Below are 17,925 nucleotides of genomic sequence, written 5' to 3' on the forward strand. Positions count from 1 at the left end.
GAAAATTGTTTGATTATAGTTGAAAATTGTTTGATTATAGTTAAAATTGTTTGATTATAGTTACAATTGTTTGATTATAGTTGAAAATTGTTTGATTATAGTTACAATTGTTTGATTATAGTTAAAATGGTTTGATTATAGTTGAAAATTGTTTGATTATAGTTACAATTGTTTGATTATAGTTAAAATGGTTTGATTATAGTTGAAAATTGTTTGATTATAGTTAAAATGGTTTGATTATAGTTTAAAATTGTTGGATTATAGTTGAAAATTGTTTGATTATAGTTGAAAATTGTTTGATTATAGTTGAAAATTGTTTGATTATAGTTAAAATTGTTTGATTATAGTTAAAATTGTTTGATTATAGTTTAAAATTGTTTGATTATAGTTTAAAATTGTTTGATTATAGTTGAAAAGTGTTTGATTATAGTTTAAAATTGTTTGATTATAGTTTAAAATTGTTGATTATAGTTAAAATTGTTTGATTATAGTTAAAATTGTTGATTATAGTTAAAATTGTTTGATTATAGTTAAAATGGTTTGATTATAGTTGAAATTGTTGATTATAGTTAAAATTGTTTGATTATAGTTAAAATTGTTTGATTATAGTTGAAATTGTTTGATTATAGTTAAAATTGTTTGATTATAGTTAAATTGTTTGATTATAGTTGAAATTGTTTGATTATAGTTAAAATTGTTGATTATAGTTAAATTGTTTGATTATAGTTAAAATTGTTTGATTATAGTTAAAATTGTTTGATTATAGTTAAAATTGTTTGATTATAGTTGAAATGGTTTGATTATAGTTAAAATTGTTTGATTATAGTTAAAATTGTTTGATTATAGTTAAAATTGTTTGATTATAGTTAAAACTGTTTGATTATAGTTGAAAATTGTTTGATTATAGTTAAAAATTGTTTGATTATAGTTTAAATTGTTTGATTATAGTTTAAAATTGTTTGATTATAGTTGAAAATTGTTTGATTATAGTTGAAAATTGTTTGATTATAGTTGAAAAGTGTTTGATTATAGTTTAAATTGTTTGATTATAGTTTAAAATTGTTTGATTATAGTTGAAAATTGTTTGATTATAGTTGAAAATTGTTTGATTATAGTTTAAAATTGTTTGATTATAGTTGAAAAGTGTTTGATTATAGTTGAAATTGTTTGATTATAGTTGAAATTGTTGATTATAGTTAAAATTGTTTGATTATAGTTTAAATTGTTGATTATAGTTAAAATGGTTTGATTATAGTTGAAATTGTTGATTATAGTTGAAATTGTTTGATTATAGTTAAAATTGTTTGATTATAGTTAAAATTGTTTGATTATAGTTGAAATTGTTTGATTATAGTTAAAATTGTTTTATTATAGTTGAAATGGTTTGATTATAGTTAAATTGTTTGATTATAGTTAAAATTGTTTGATTATAGTTAAAATTGTTTGATTATAGTTAAAATGGTTTGATTATTGTTGAAAATTGTTTGATTATAGTTAAAATTGTTGGATTATAGTTAAAATTGTTTGATTATAGTTGAAATGGTTTGATTATAGTTAAAATTGTTTGATTATAGTTAAAATTGTTTGATTATAGTTGAAATGGTTTGATTATAGTTAAAATTGTTTGATTATAGTTAAAATTGTTTGATTATAGTTAAATTGTTTGATTATAGTTGAAATGGTTTGATTATAGTTAAAATTGTTTGATTATAGTTAAAATGGTTTGATTATTGTTGAAAATTGTTTGATTATAGTTAAAATTGTTGGATTATAGTTGAAATGGTTTGATTATAGTTAAAATTGTTTGATTATAGTTAAATGGTTTGATTATTGTTGAAAATTGTTTGATTATAGTTAAAATGGTTTGATTATTGTTGAAAATTGTTTGATTATAGTTAAAATTGTTGGATTATAGTTGAAATGGTTTGATTATAGTTAAAATTGTTTGATTATAGTTAAAATTGTTTGATTATAGTTAAAATTGTTTGATTATAGTTAAAATTGTTTGATTATAGTTGAAATGGTTTGATTATAGTTAAAATTGTTTGATTATAGTTAAAATTGTTTGATTATAGTTGAAATGGTTTGATTATAGTTAAAATTGTTTGATTATAGTTAAAATGGTTTGATTATTGTTGAAAATTGTTTGATTATAGTTAAAATTGTTGGATTATAGTTGAAATGGTTTGATTATAGTTAAAATTGTTGGATTATAGTTAAAATTGTTGGATTATAGTTAAAATTGTTTGATTATAGTTAAAATGGTTTGATTATTGTTGAAAATTGTTTGATTATAGTTAAAATTGTTTGATTATAGTTAAAATTGTTTGATTATAGTTAAAATTGTTGGATTATAGTTAAAATTGTTTGATTATAGTTAAAATTGTTTGATTATAGTTGAAAATTGTTGGATTATAGTTGAAAATTGTTTGATTATAGTTAAAATTGTTGGATTATAGTTAAAATGGTTTGATTATAGTTGAAAATTGTTTGATTATAGTTAAAATTGTTGGATTATAGTTGAAAATTGTTTGATTATAGTTAAAATGGTTTGATTATAGTTAAAATTGTTGGATTATAGTTAAAATTGTTGGATTATAGTTTAAAATTGTTTGATTATAGTTAAAATTGTTGGATTATAGTTTAAAATTGTTTGATTATAGTTAAAATTGTTGGATTATAGTTAAAATTGTTGGATTATAGGTGAAAATTGTTTGATTATAGTTAAAATTGTTTGATTATAGTTAAAATTGTTTGATTATAGTTAAAATGGTTTGATTATAGTGGAAAATTGTTTGATTATAGTTAAAATTGTTGGATTATAGTTTAAATTGTTGGATTATAGGTGAAAATTGTTTGATTATAGTTAAAATTGTTTGATTATAGTTAAATTGTTGGATTATAGTTAAAATTGTTTGATTATAGTTTAAAATTGTTTGATTATAGTTAAAATTGTTGGATTATAGTTTAAAATTGTTTGATTATAGTTAAAATTGTTGGATTATAGTTTAAATTGTTGGATTATAGTTTAAAATTGTTTGATTATAGTTAAAATTGTTGGATTATAGTTAAAATCGTTGGATTATAGTTAAAATTGTTTGATTATAGTTTAAATTGTTTGATTATAGTTAAAATTGTTGGATTATAGTTAAAATTGTTTGATTATAGTTTAAAATTGTTTGATTATTGTTAAAATTGTTGGATTATAGTTTAAATTGTTGGATTATAGTTAAAATTGTTTGATTATAGTTTAAAATTGTTTGATTATAGTATAGTTAAAATTGTTTGATTATAGTTTAAAATTGTTGGATTATAGTTAAAATTGTTGGATTATAGTTAAAATTGTTTGATTATAGTTTAAAATTGTTGGATTATAGTTAAAATTGTTGGATTATAGTTAAAATTGTTTGATTATAGTTTAAAATTGTTTGATTATAGTTTAAATTGTTGGATTATAGTTTAAATTGTTGGATTATAGTTTAAAATTGTTGGATTATAGTTTAAATTGTTGGATTATAGTTTAAAATTGTTTGATTACAGTTGAAAATTGTTTGATTATAGTTGAAAATTGTTGGATTATAGTTAAAATTGTTGGATTATAGTTTAAAATTGTTTGATTATAGTTTAAATTGTTGGATTATAGTTTAAATTGTTGGATTATAGTTTAAAATTGTTTGATTATAGTTTAAATTGTTGGATTATAGTTAAAATTGTTGGATTATAGTTAAAATTGTTGGATTATAGTTAAAATTGTTGGATTATAGTTTAAAATTGTTTGATTATAGTTTAAATTGTTGGATTATAGTTAAAATTGTTGGATTATAGTTAAAATTGTTTGATTATAGTTAAAATTGTTGGATTATAGTTTAAATTGTTGGATTATAGTTTAAAATTGTTTGATTATAGATAAAATTGTTGGATTATAGTTAAAATTGTTGGATTATAGTTAAAATTGTTGGATTATAGGTGAAAATTGTTTGATTATAGTTGAAAATTGTTGGATTATAGTTAAAATTGTTGGATTATAGTTTAAAATTGTTTGATTATAGTTAAAATTGTTGGATTATAGTTAAAATTGTTGGATTACAGTTGAAAATTGTTTGATTATAGTTGAAAATTGTTTGATTATAGTTAAAATTGTTGGATTATAGTTTAAATTGTTGGATTATAGTTTAAAATTGTTTGATTATAGTTTAAATTGTTGGATTATAGTTAAAATTGTTTGATTATAGTTAAAATTGTTTGATTATACTTTAAAATTGTTTGATTATAGTTACAATTGTTTGATTATAGTTAAAATTGTTTGATTATAGTTAAAATTGTTTGATTATACTTTAAAATTGTTTGATTATAGTTACAATTGTTTGATTATAGTTAAAATTGTTTGATTATAGTTTAAAATGGTTTGATTATAGTTAAATTTGTTTGATTATAGTTTAAAATTGTTTAATTATAGTTAAAATTGTTTGATTATAGTTGAAAATTGTTTGATTATAGTTGAAAATTGTTTGATTATAGTTAAAATTGTTTGATTATAGTTAAAATTGTTTGATTATAGTTTAAAATTGTTTGATTATAGATGAAAATTGTTTGATTATATTTGAAAATTGTTTGATTATAGTTAAAATTGTTGGATTATAGTTGAAATTGTTTGATTATAGTTGAAATTGTTGGATTATAGTTGAAATTGTTGGATTATAGTTGAAAATTGTTTGATTATAGTTGAAAATTGTTTGATTACAGTTGAAAATTGTTTGATTATAGTTGAAATTGTTTGATTATAGTTAAAATTGTTTGATTATAGTTAAAATTGTTTGATTATAGTTAAAATTGTTTGATTATAGTTGAAAATTGTTTGATTATAGTTGAAATTGTTGGATTATAGTTGAAAATTGTTGGATTATAGGTGAAAATTGTTTGATTATAGTTAAAATAGTTTGATTATAGTTAAAATAGTTTGATTATAGTTAAAATAGTTTGATTATAGTTAAAATAGTTTGATTATAGTTAAAATTGTTTGATTATAGTTAAAATAGTTTGATTATAGTTAAAATGGTTTGATTATAGTTGAAAATGGTTTCCAGCCAATCAGTTGTGGTGATGTTTCTTTAATCCAGTGTCATTTAAATCTCCCCCTCTCATCACTCAAAGGCTGCTCTGTTGGGACTCAAACTAAAGAACATTTCTCTGACATAACCAAGGATTCATGAAGTTCTGACCAGGTAGTGGTTCAAGTCCTGATGTGATCCACTCAGAAACATCAGTACTTCAAGTACTAGATGAGATGAAAGAGGTCATTTCCAGGTCGAAGGTCAAGACACTTTCAACTCCTGATCTTCTCAGTGGATGAAGATATTTTCTTCTGTCACAAATGTATCATCAGTAGATGTTTGACTGAAGGTTGGTGTACATGTAGAAGTGGTGGATCAGGTCCACACCTTCATCTCTAACAACAACCAGGATATTGTTTCCATGAAATCCTGCACGAGGTCAGAGACAAAAGTGTGAGAAGGTCCATACAATAGACCAACATGTGAGTCAACATGTGACCACCAACCAACAGGTAAACCTGCAGACTCTGAGACCTTCACGAGGATCTTCTCCAAACACACTCACAGACGTGAACATCTTCACAAACACACGTGTGGTTCCTCGTGATCTTTGACCGTCGATGTAGCAAAGAACAGAATCAGAAACATTTGATCAAATAACACGTTCTGACGACTGAAGATCTTTTATTTATTCAAATCATCCAACGACGACAGTTGTTCCTCAAAACTACAATTAACCATAAAATCATTTGATCAAATGCACCAGAATATAAACGTCAAACTTCATGCTCAGAGAAATGGTTCAATGTTTATTCTACGTTTATCAAACAAAAGTGGACCAAACAAGGATCCCTGAGGAACTCCTCTTATCCTTCACCACCGATAGTTACCATCATTGAAATACATCACATGAATGGTTTCATTTAGAGTCAGATTCATGTGTTCATGTCTGTAGGATCATATGTTTAGATGTTCATTTGTTCATATGTTTAGATGATCATTTGTTCATATGTTTAGATGATCATTTGTTCATATGTTTAGATGTTCATTTGTTCATATGTTCACATGTCTGTATTTTCACATGTATGATCATATGTTTAGATGTTCATGTGTTGATTTGTTCATATGTTCATATGTTTATATGTTCATGTGTTGATTTGTTCATATGTTCATATGTTCATGTGTTGATTTGTTCATATGTTCATATGTTTATATGTTCATGTGTTGATTTGTTCATATGTTCATATGTTCATGTGTTGATTTGTTCATATGTTCATATGTTTATATGTTCATGTGTTGATTTGTTCATATGTTCATATGTTCATGTGTTGATTTGTTCATATGTTCATATGTTTATATGTTCATGTGTTGATTTGTTCATATGTTCATATGTTCATGTGTTGATTTGTTCATATGTTCATATGTTTATATGTTCATGTGTTGATTTGTTCATATGTTCATATGTTTATATGTTCATGTGTTGATTTGTTCATATGTTCATATGTTTATATGTTCATGTGTTGATTTGTTCATATGTTCATATGTTCATGTGTTGATTTGTTCATATGTTCATATGTTTATATGTTCATGTGTTGATTTGTTCATATGTTCATATGTTCATGTGTTGATTTGTTCATATGTTCATATGTTTATATGTTCATGTGTTGATTTGTTCATATGTTCATATGTTCATGTGTTGATTTGTTCATATGTTCATATGTTTATATGTTCATGTGTTGATTTGTTCATATGTTCATATGTTCATGTGTTGATTTGTTCATATGTTCATATGTTTATATGTTCATGTGTTGATTTGTTCATATGTTCATATGTTCATGTGTTGATTTGTTCATATGTTCATATGTTTATATGTTCATGTGTTGATTTGTTCATATGTTCATATGTTTATATGTTCATGTGTTGATTTGTTCATATGTTCATATGTTTATATGTTCATGTGTTGATTTGTTCATATGTTCATATGTTCATGTGTTGATTTGTTCATATGTTCATATGTTTATATGTTCATGTGTTGATTTGTTCATATGTTCATATGTTCATGTGTTGATTTGTTCATATGTTCATATGTTCATGTGTTCATATGTTCATATGTTCATATGTTGATTTGTTCATATGTTCATATGTTCATCTGTTCATATGTTCATGTGTTGATTTGTTCATATGTTCATATGTTCATGTGTTGATTTGTTCATATGTTCATATGTTCATTTGTTCATATGTTCATATGTTCATATGTTCATGTGTTGATTTGTTCATATGTTCATATGTTCATTTGTTCATATGTTCATATGTTCATATGTTCATGTGTTGATTTGTTCATATGTTCATATGTTCATATGTTGATTTGTTTATATGTTCATATGTTCATTTGTTCATATGTTTAGATGTCCATGTGTTCATGTGTTGATTTGTTCATGTTTGTATGTTAATTTGTTCATATGTTCACATGTCTGTATGTTCATATGTTTGTATGATCATATGTTAATACGTTCATGTGTTGATTTGTTCATATGTTAATACGTTCATATGTTAATACGTTCATATGTTTAAACGTTCATATGTTCATATGATCATATGTTCATCTGTTTATACTGTATGTTCATGTGTTGAATTGTTTATATGTTCATTTGTTTATATGTTAATACGTTCATATGTTAATACGTTCATACGTTCATATGTTCATATGTTCAATGTTGATTTGTTTATATGTTCATATGTTCATATGTTCAATGTTGATTTGTTTATATGTTCATATGTTCACATGTTCATATGTTCAATGTTGATTTGTTTATATGTTCATATGTTCACATGTGTTTTTAAGTTTAAATTCATAAGTTTCACAAGATTTGTATTGTGTTTTCAGTTGTATTGTGTGTGTTCATGATCGTCATGATTGTCATGTGAGTGTGTAGTTGAAGTACAACAGTGTGTAACAAGTTCTCTATGTGTTGATTCATTGTGTAGAAACACAAAGAACACAATCTACACAGTGAACTTTGACATGTTGACAAACCAACGTTTGTTATTGAGCCGTGAAGTGAAGCACGAGAGTCATGACATGTACCTGAGTCGTAATGACTCAAGGGTCTTTGAGTCGTAATGACTCAAGGGTCTTTGAGTCGGTAATGACTCAAGGGTCTCTGAGTCGGTAATGACTCAAGGGTCTTTGAGTCGGTAATGACTCAAGGGTCTCTGAGTCGGTAATGACTCAAGGGTCTTTGAGTCGGTAATGACTCAAGGGTCTCTGAGTCGGTAATGACTCAAGGGTCTCTGAGTCGTAATGACTCAAGGGTCTCTGAGTCGGTAATGACTCAAGGGTCTCTGAGTCGTAATGACTCAAGGGTCTCTGAGTCGTAATGACTCAAGGGTCTCTGAGTCGGTAATGACTCAAGGGTCTCTGAGTCGGTAATGACTCAAGGGTCTCTGAGTCGGTAATGACTCAAGGGTCTCTGAGTCGTAATGACTCAAGGGTCTCTGAGTCGGTAATGACTCAAGGGTCTCTGAGTCGTAATGACTCAAGGGTCTCTGAGTCGGTAATGACTCAAGGGTCTCTGAGTCGGTAATGACTCAAGGGTCTTTGAGTCGGTAATGACTCAAGGGTCTCTGAGTCAGTAATGACTCAAGGGTCTCTGAGTCGGTAATGACTCAAGGGTCTCTGAGTCGTAATGACTCAAGGGTCTCTGAGTCGGTAATGACTCAAGGGTCTCTGAGTCGGTAATGACTCAAGGGTCTTTGAGTCGGTAATGACTCAAGGGTCTCTGAGTCGGTAATGACTCAAGGGTCTCTGAGTCGTAATGACTCAAGGGTCTCTGAGTCGGTAATGACTCAAGGGTCTCTGAGTCGTAATGACTCAAGGGTCTCTGAGTCGGTAATGACTCAAGGGTCTCTGAGTCGGTAATGACTCAAGGGTCTCTGAGTCGGTAATGACTCAAGGGTCTTTGAGTCGGTAATGACTCAAGGGTCTCTGAGTCGGTAATGACTCAAGGGTCTCTGAGTCGGTAATGACTCAAGGGTCTCTGAGTCGGTAATGACTCAAGGGTCTTTGAGTCGGTAATGACTCAAGGGTCTCTGAGTCGGTAATGACTCAAGGGTCTTTGAGTCGGTAATGACTCAAGGGTCTCTGAGTCGGTAATGACTCAAGGGTCTTTGAGTCGGTAATGACTCAAGGGTCTCTGAGTCGGTAATGACTCAAGGGTCTCTGAGTCGTAATGACTCAAGGGTCTCTGAGTCGTAATGACTCAAGGGTCTCTGAGTCGGTAATGACTCAAGGGTCTCTGAGTCGGTAATGACTCAAGGGTCTCTGAGTCGGTAATGACTCAAGGGTCTCTGAGTCGTAATGACTCAAGGGTCTCTGAGTCGGTAATGACTCAAGGGTCTCTGAGTCGTAATGACTCAAGGGTCTCTGAGTCGGTAATGACTCAAGGGTCTCTGAGTCGTAATGACTCAAGGGTCTCTGAGTCGGTAATGACTCAAGGGTCTTTGAGTCGGTAATGACTCAAGGGTCTCTGAGTCGGTAATGACTCAAGGGTCTCTGAGTCGGTAATGACTCAAGGGTCTCTGAGTCGGTAATGACTCAAGGGTCTTTGAGTCGGTAATGACTCAAGGGTCTCTGAGTCGGTAATGACTCAAGGGTCTCTGAGTCGGTAATGACTCAAGGGTCTCTGAGTCGTAATGACTCAAGGGTCTCTGAGTCGGTAATGACTCAAGGGTCTCTGAGTCGTAATGACTCAAGGGTCTCTGAGTCGGTAATGACTCAAGGGTCTCTGAGTCGGTAATGACTCAAGGGTCTCTGAGTCGGTAATGACTCAAGGGTCTTTGAGTCGGTAATGACTCAAGGGTCTCTGAGTCGGTAATGACTCAAGGGTCTCTGAGTCGGTAATGACTCAAGGGTCTCTGAGTCGTAATGACTCAAGGGTCTCTGAGTCGGTAATGACTCAAGGGTCTCTGAGTCGTAATGACTCAAGGGTCTCTGAGTCGGTAATGACTCAAGGGTCTCTGAGTCGGTAATGACTCAAGGGTCTCTGAGTCGGTAATGACTCAAGGGTCTTTGAGTCGGTAATGACTCAAGGGTCTCTGAGTCGGTAATGACTCAAGGGTCTCTGAGTCAGTAATGACTCAAGGGTCTCTGAGTCGGTAATGACTCAAGGGTCTCTGAGTCGTAATGACTCAAGGGTCTCTGAGTCGGTAATGACTCAAGGGTCTCTGAGTCGTAATGACTCAAGGGTCTCTGAGTCGGTAATGACTCAAGGGTCTCTGAGTCGGTAATGACTCAAGGGTCTTTGAGTCGGTAATGACTCAAGGGTCTCTGAGTCGGTAATGACTCAAGGGTCTCTGAGTCGGTAATGACTCAAGGGTCTTTGAGTCGGTAATGACTCAAGGGTCTCTGAGTCGGTAATGACTCAAGGGTCTCTGAGTCGGTAATGACTCAAGGGTCTCTGAGTCGGTAATGACTCAAGGGTCTCTGAGTCGTAATGACTCAAGGGTCTCTGAGTCGGTAATGACTCAAGGGTCTCTGAGTCGTAATGACTCAAGGGTCTCTGAGTCGGTAATGACTCAAGGGTCTCTGAGTCGTAATGACTCAAGGGTCTCTGAGTCGGTAATGACTCAAGGGTCTCTGAGTCGGTAATGACTCAAGGGTCTTTGAGTCGGTAATGACTCAAGGGTCTCTGAGTCGGTAATGACTCAAGGGTCTTTGAGTCGGTAATGACTCAAGGGTCTCTGAGTCGGTAATGACTCAAGGGTCTCTGAGTCGGTAATGACTCAAGGGTCTTTGAGTCGGTAATGACTCGAACCGTCACAATGACGTCACTCGAGTCAGGAGCAGCTCCAGCACTGACCTCCAGCGCTGACCTCCAGCACTGACCTCCAGCGCTGACCTCCAGCGCTGACCTCCAGCACTGACCTCCAGCGCTGACCTCCAGCGCTGACCTCCAGCGCTGACCTCCAGCGCTGACCTCCAGCACTGACCTCCAGCGCTGACCTCCAGCGCTGACCTCCAGCGCTGACCTCCAGCACTGACCTCCAGCACTGACCTCCAGCACTGACCTCCAGCGCTGACCTCCAGCGCTGACCTCCAGCACTGACCTCCAGCACTGACCTCCAGCACTGACCTCCAGCACTGACCTCCAGCGCTGACCTCCAGCACTGACCTCCAGCACTGACCTCCAGCGCTGACCTCCAGCACTGACCTCCAGCACTGACCTCCAGCACTGACCTCCAGCACTGACCTCCAGCGCTGACCTCCAGCACTGACCTCCAGCACTGACCTCCAGCACTGACCTCCATCTCTGGCTTCACAGCAGGAGCAGGAAGCGAGGAGGACGAGAGGCTCCAGCAGGAGAGAAACATCATGTGCAAAACAACACAATTAAGAAGATGCTGAACTTAATGAGAGAAAGTATCCTGCAGATCATCTCCATGTTGCCTCTTAACATGGAATACAAATCAGGAAGTTAACGCTAATGAGGAGATGACGAGAAGAAATCAACGAGACGAAGACCTGAAGGTCCTCCAGGAGGAAGTGACTGACGATAGATGATGGTTTGATATGATTATTTTATACTTGAACATCGGTGAATGTTCGTGATTCTACAAACGACACGTCATTTAAAAACTGACTTGAAACAAATACACAAAAGTGTTGAACGTCGTCAACACAAACGACACCTGCAGGTTCAAACACAAAAGGATGGACTAGAAGTGTTGCCATGACGACAGCAGCACTAGTCGTCACGGACGTGGACCCCGGAGCACCTGAGCAGCCACGAGATCCCGTCCAGCAGACCCGTCAGCGAGTCCACCACGGTGTCCTGCACCTGAGAGACAAACACACTTGTGACCTTTGACCTCTTCAGGACACGTTCACTCTCCTACCCTCCAGGGGTTCTCCAGCTGAGACAGACCGAGCCTCCGAGCCACGTCCACACAGTGAACCGAGCCGCCGGACACGACCTCCGAGGAGGTGCAGGAGAGGACCAGCAGAGGTCGCGGGGTCGAGACCCTGCCGTGGTCGAGAAGAGCTCGGATCTGAGCGAACTCTCGTTCATCTGGCAGAGACGAGATCTTCAGTTCAGCAGGAGAAACATCTCCTGGTGAGTCAGTGTCAACCTGTGCAGGCCTCGGCGTTGACCACGTAGATGAACCCGTCGACCTCCTCACAGACCTGCTGCACCTGAGCTGCTGGTCTGTAGACCGACTGACCAGAAGCATCGCTTCCTTCCCTCGTGAAGAGTTTTTCACTCGAGTATCGTCTCAACATCTTTGCTCTTTCCCGCTCAGCCCTGCAGTTGGATTATAGTTGAAAATTGTTTGATTATAGTTGAAAATTGTTTGATTATAGTTGAAAATGTTTGATTATAGTTGAAAATTGTTTGATTATAGTTGAAAATGTTTGATTATAGTTGAAAATTGTTTGATTATAGTTGAAAATGTTTGATTATAGTTGAAAATTGTTTGATTATAGTTGAAAATGTTTGATTATAGTTGAAAATTGTTGGATTATAGTTGAAAATTGTTTGATTATAGTTGAAAATTGTTGGATTATAGTTGAAATTGTTTGATTATAGTTTAAATTGTTTGATTATAGTTAAAATTGTTGGATTATAGTTTAAATTGTTTGATTATAGTTGAAAATTGTTGGATTATAGTTGAAAATTGTTGGATTATAGTTGAAATTGTTTGATTATAGTTTAAATTGTTTGATTATAGTTAAAATTGTTTGATTATAGTTGAAAATTGTTTGATTATAGTTGAAAATGTTTGATTATAGTTGAAAATTGTTTGATTATAGTTGAAAATTGTTTGATTATAGTTGAAAATGTTTGATTATAGTTGAAAATTGTTTGATTATAGTTGAAAATGTTTGATTATAGTTGAAAATTGTTTGATTATAGTTGAAAATGTTTGATTATAGTTGAAAATTGTTTGATTATAGTTGAAAATGTTTGATTATAGTTGAAAATTGTTGGATTATAGTTGAAAATTGTTTGATTATAGTTGAAAATTGTTGGATTATAGTTGAAATTGTTTGATTATAGTTTAAATTGTTTGATTATAGTTAAAATTGTTGGATTATAGTTTAAATTGTTTGATTATAGTTGAAAATTGTTGGATTATAGTTGAAAATTGTTGGATTATAGTTGAAATTGTTTGATTATAGTTTAAATTGTTTGATTATAGTTAAAATTGTTTGATTATAGTTGAAAATTGTTTGATTATAGTTGAAAATGTTTGATTATAGTTGAAAATTGTTTGATTATAGTTGAAAATTGTTTGATTATAGTTGAAAATGTTTGATTATAGTTGAAAATTGTTGGATTATAGTTGAAAATTGTTTGATTATAGTTTAAATTGTTTGATTATAGTTAAAATTGTTTGATTATAGTTTAAATTGTTTGATTATAGTTAAAATTGTTTGATTATAGTTTAAATTGTTTGATTATAGTTAAAATTGTTGGATTATAGTTTAAATTGTTTGATTATAGTTGAAAATTGTTGGATTATAGTTGAAAATTGTTGGATTATAGTTGAAATTGTTTGATTATAGTTTAAATTGTTTGATTATAGTTTAAATTGTTGGATTATAGTTTAAATTGTTTGATTATAGTTAAAATTGTTGGATTATAGTTTAAATTGTTTGATTATAGTTGAAAATTGTTGGATTATAGTTGAAAATTGTTGGATTATAGTTGAAAATTGTTGGATTATAGTTGAAAATTGTTGGATTATAGTTTAAATTGTTGGATTATAGTTGAAAATTGTTGGATTATAGTTTAAATTGTTTGATTATAGTTTAAATTGTTGGATTATAGTTGAAAATGTTTGATTATAGTTGAAAATTGTTTGATTATAGTTGAAAATGTTTGATTATAGTTGAAAATTGTTGGATTATAGTTGAAAATGTTTGATTATAGTTGAAAATTGTTTGATTATAGTTGAAAATGTTTGATTATAGTTGAAATTGTTTGATTTTAGTTGAAATTGTTTGATTATAGTTAAAATTGTTTGATTATAGTTTAAATTGTTTGATTATAGTTAAAATTGTTTGATTATAGTTAAAATTGTTTGATTATAGTTAAAATTGTTTGATTATAGTTTAAATTGTTTGATTATAGTTGAAATTGTTTGATTATAGTTAAAATTGTTTGATTATAGTTTAAATTGTTTGATTATAGTTGAAATTGTTTGATTATAGTTTAAATTGTTTGATTATAGTTAAAATTGTTTGATTATAGTTAAAATTGTTTGATTATAGTTAAAATTGTTTGATTATAGTTAAAATTGTTTGATTATAGTTGAAATTGTTTGATTATAGTTAAAATTGTTTGATTATAGTTAAAATTGTTTGATTATAGTTAAAATTGTTTGATTATAGTTAAAATTGTTTGATTATAGTTGAAATTGTTTGATTATAGTTAAAATTGTTTGATTATAGTTAAAATTGTTTGATTATAGTTGAAATTGTTTGATTATAGTTGAAATTGTTTGATTATAGTTGAAATTGTTTGATTATAGTTAAAATTGTTTGATTATAGTTAAAATTGTTTGATTATAGTTGAAATTGTTTGATTATAGTTGAAATTGTTTGATTATAGTTAAAATTGTTTGATTATAGTTTAAATTGTTGGATTATAGTTGAAATTGTTTGATTATAGTTGAAATTGTTTGATTATAGTTGAAATTGTTTGATTATAGTTAAAATTGTTTGATTATAGTTGAAATTGTTTGATTATAGTTGAAAATTGTTTGATTATAGTTGAAATTGTTTGATTATAGTTGAAAATTGTTTGATTATAGTTTAAAATTGTTTGATTATAGTTGAAATTGTTTGATTATAGTTGAAAATTGTTTGATTATAGTTGAAAATTGTTTGATTATAGTTGAAATTGTTTGATTATAGTTAAAATTGTTTGATTATAGTTTAAATTGTTTGATTATAGTTTAAAATTGTTTGATTATAGTTGAAATTGTTTGATTATAGTTTAAAATTTTTTGATTATAGTTGAAATTGTTTGATTATAGTTTAAAATTGTTTGATTATAGTTGAAATTGTTTGATTATAGTTGAAAATTGTTTGATTATAGTTGAAAATTGTTTGATTATAGTTGAAAATTGTTTGATTATAGTTGAAATTGTTTGATTATAGTTAAAATTGTTTGATTATAGTTAAAATTGTTTGATTATAGTTAAAATTGTTTGATTATAGTTAAAATTGTTTGATTATAGTTGAAATTGTTTGATTATAGTTAAAATTGTTTGATTATAGTTAAAATTGTTTGATTATAGTTGAAATTGTTTGATTATAGTTGAAATTGTTTGATTATAGTTGAAATTGTTTGATTATAGTTGAAATTGTTTGATTATAGTTAAAATTGTTTGATTATAGTTAAAATTGTTTGATTATAGTTGAAATTGTTTGATTATAGTTGAAATTGTTTGATTATAGTTAAAATTGTTTGATTATAGTTTAAATTGTTGGATTATAGTTGAAATTGTTTGATTATAGTTGAAATTGTTTGATTATAGTTGAAATTGTTTGATTATAGTTAAAATTGTTTGATTATAGTTGAAATTGTTTGATTATAGTTGAAAATTGTTTGATTATAGTTGAAATTGTTTGATTATAGTTGAAAATTGTTTGATTATAGTTTAAAATTGTTTGATTATAGTTGAAATTGTTTGATTATAGTTGAAAATTGTTTGATTATAGTTGAAAATTGTTTGATTATAGTTGAAATTGTTGGATTATAGTTGAAAATTGTTTGATTATAGTTTAAAATTGTTTGATTATAGTTTAAATTGTTTGATTATAGTTGAAAATTGTTTGATTATAGTTGAAATTGTTTGATTATAGTTGAAAATTGTTTGATTATAGTTTAAAATTGTTTGATTATAGTTGAAATTGTTTGATTATAGTTGAAAATTGTTTGATTATAGTTTAAAATTGTTTGATTATAGTTTAAATTGTTTGATTATAGTTGAAATTGTTGGATTATAGTTGAAAAGTAAGATAAAAAAAGCTAAATCACAATAAAAAAGATGATATTCATACATTAACAAGGTTTAAATCATGTGTTGATGAAACTGGTTCTGGTTCCATCAACAGTCACAGATGTTGTAACATATAAATGACATTAAAATGAACAAATGTTTCACCTGTTTGTCGAGTAAAGAGTTAAGATGTTGAATCTGTGAGTCTCTCTGTAGATGAAACTGATCCCTGAACCGACGCCTGGAAAGAAAGTTCTGTGAGACCATGAATCCAACAGCGATGTCGGGTCAGACTGACCGTTGATCTGTCGGCGGGAGGTTCCAGAGACGAGCAGGACGTGAGGCGAGTTCAAGAGTCTGCTGACCAGAGAGACGTCCAGCTGCTCCATGCCGGGGCCCAACATGGCGTAACGAGGCTCCGGAGCCGCGACCAGAGAGTTCAGGAACGAGGTCAGGACCTGGAATGCGGGTCGAGACGGAAGCCATCTTTGTCTGCAGGAGGGACACGACCTCAGGTACCTGAGGACGCCAAGGTGAGTGTCCGGCGGGCTCGGAGGAGAGAGAAGATACTGACTCGGACATGAAGTCCGGCTGGTCTTCTCCTCTGGTCAGAGGGGCGTCCAGGAGCTCCAGCTGAGGCATGGTCATGTGATCGATGGAGGTCCAGGTGGGCATGTCCCGCAGCAGGAAGAACCTCCACAGCAGAGGGTCTCGAACCAACGCCCTCCAGTACCGGCTGGTGGCGCCCAGACGACAGATGTCCAGAGGTGACATGAAGGTCATGATCACGAAGTGCAGGTCCACCTTAAGGTCAAAGGTCAGAGTGCTTTGACTTTTGCAGCTTTAGGTTCTTCAGAACTTGAATCAGAGTTTTAGAATCTTTCCTCGCGCTCGTTTTATATTGTTTAAGAAAATTACATTTAAAACTGAATATAATTTACAAGAAGATTTGGAAGAAAAACGATAATTTACTAAAACAATAAACACACTCGTCAGTTCTCTCACGCCATCTAGTGGTCAGATGTTGATAGTTCTAAGAGAAAGATTGAAGCTACTTATATATATATATATATATATATTATATGTATAACTCATCATATATATAAGTAAGTAATTAGTATTTATATAGCTTTCCAGACCAGGGTCACAAAGCGCTTAAACAATCAAACAAATACTGAATAAAATTAATACTTAAAAGGTCAAAACAACACAGACACAGTAATATATATTATAATAACTATTTATCTACTCTTGGATTCATGGTTGAATATTTTCAAAACATTCATTTCCTTCTTCAAGCACTTTTTCTTTTTGTTTCTTAAAGTTTTATTTTTTAAATACATGTTGGTTAATAATTAACTTCTGATTATCATGTTTAAATCTTTGACAAACATTTGTTGTGATCAAGTCGATTTAAAGAAAACATGTCAAAACAATCACAGGTGGAGTGACGGGTGTGATCACGTGACAACACGACGACAGTGATTTAAACTCATCTAAACCAACTAACTAACTAGTTAAAAACTTCAGAGTTGATCAATAACTAGTTAAAAACTTCAGAGTTGATCACTAACTAGTTAAAAACTTCAGAGTTGATCAATAACACTTTAGTTAGTCTCACCGGCAGGTTGTCCAAAGAGCCCGGATGTAAAGTCTCTGAAGGATCCAAACCTGCTTCATCTTCACAAACTTTACCTTTTGGAGGAAAATATTTTTCTCTAAAACGTCTCAAACTCCGGATCACGACAGACTCGCTCACTAGATCAGCTCCTGACATCTTTATCTTTTATCTCGTGACGTGTTCAGTCCAACCAGCGCTTCCGTGTTGTTGCAGCCGCGCTGCATTCTGGGAGATGAAGTTCCG

At 30.7% G+C, this 17,925-nt stretch overlaps 2 protein-coding genes across 3 annotated transcripts in view; both read right to left on the reverse strand.

Moving 5' to 3' along the window:
• The window catches only part of ghra (growth hormone receptor a), a 191,421-nt gene that overhangs the window by 65,057 nt on the left and 108,439 nt on the right, over positions 1 to 17,925 (reverse strand). The gene's annotated exons all lie outside the window — the stretch shown is intronic.
• fbxo4 (F-box protein 4) lies at positions 11,610 to 17,856 on the reverse strand. Of its 2 annotated transcripts, XM_087785782.1 has the most exons (7): positions 17,683 to 17,856; positions 16,636 to 16,865; positions 16,360 to 16,580; positions 16,227 to 16,302; positions 12,180 to 12,352; positions 11,946 to 12,118; positions 11,610 to 11,887 (listed from the first exon to the last, which is right to left on the reverse strand). In XM_087785782.1, exons 1-7 carry the CDS (start codon positions 17,836 to 17,838, stop codon positions 11,795 to 11,797), a joined length of 1,122 nt encoding a protein of 373 aa, XP_087641908.1. In that variant the 5' UTR covers positions 17,839 to 17,856; the 3' UTR covers positions 11,610 to 11,794. The 2 variants fall into 2 exon arrangements, with proteins under 2 accessions (XP_087641908.1, XP_087641898.1); XM_087785772.1 differs by having other exon boundaries at positions 16,227 to 16,580.

Source organism: Callionymus lyra, chromosome 1 (genome assembly GCF_982586985.1).
Source record: "Callionymus lyra chromosome 1, fCalLyr1.hap1.1, whole genome shotgun sequence".
Classification (NCBI taxonomy): domain Eukaryota; kingdom Metazoa; phylum Chordata; class Actinopteri; order Syngnathiformes; family Callionymidae; genus Callionymus; species Callionymus lyra.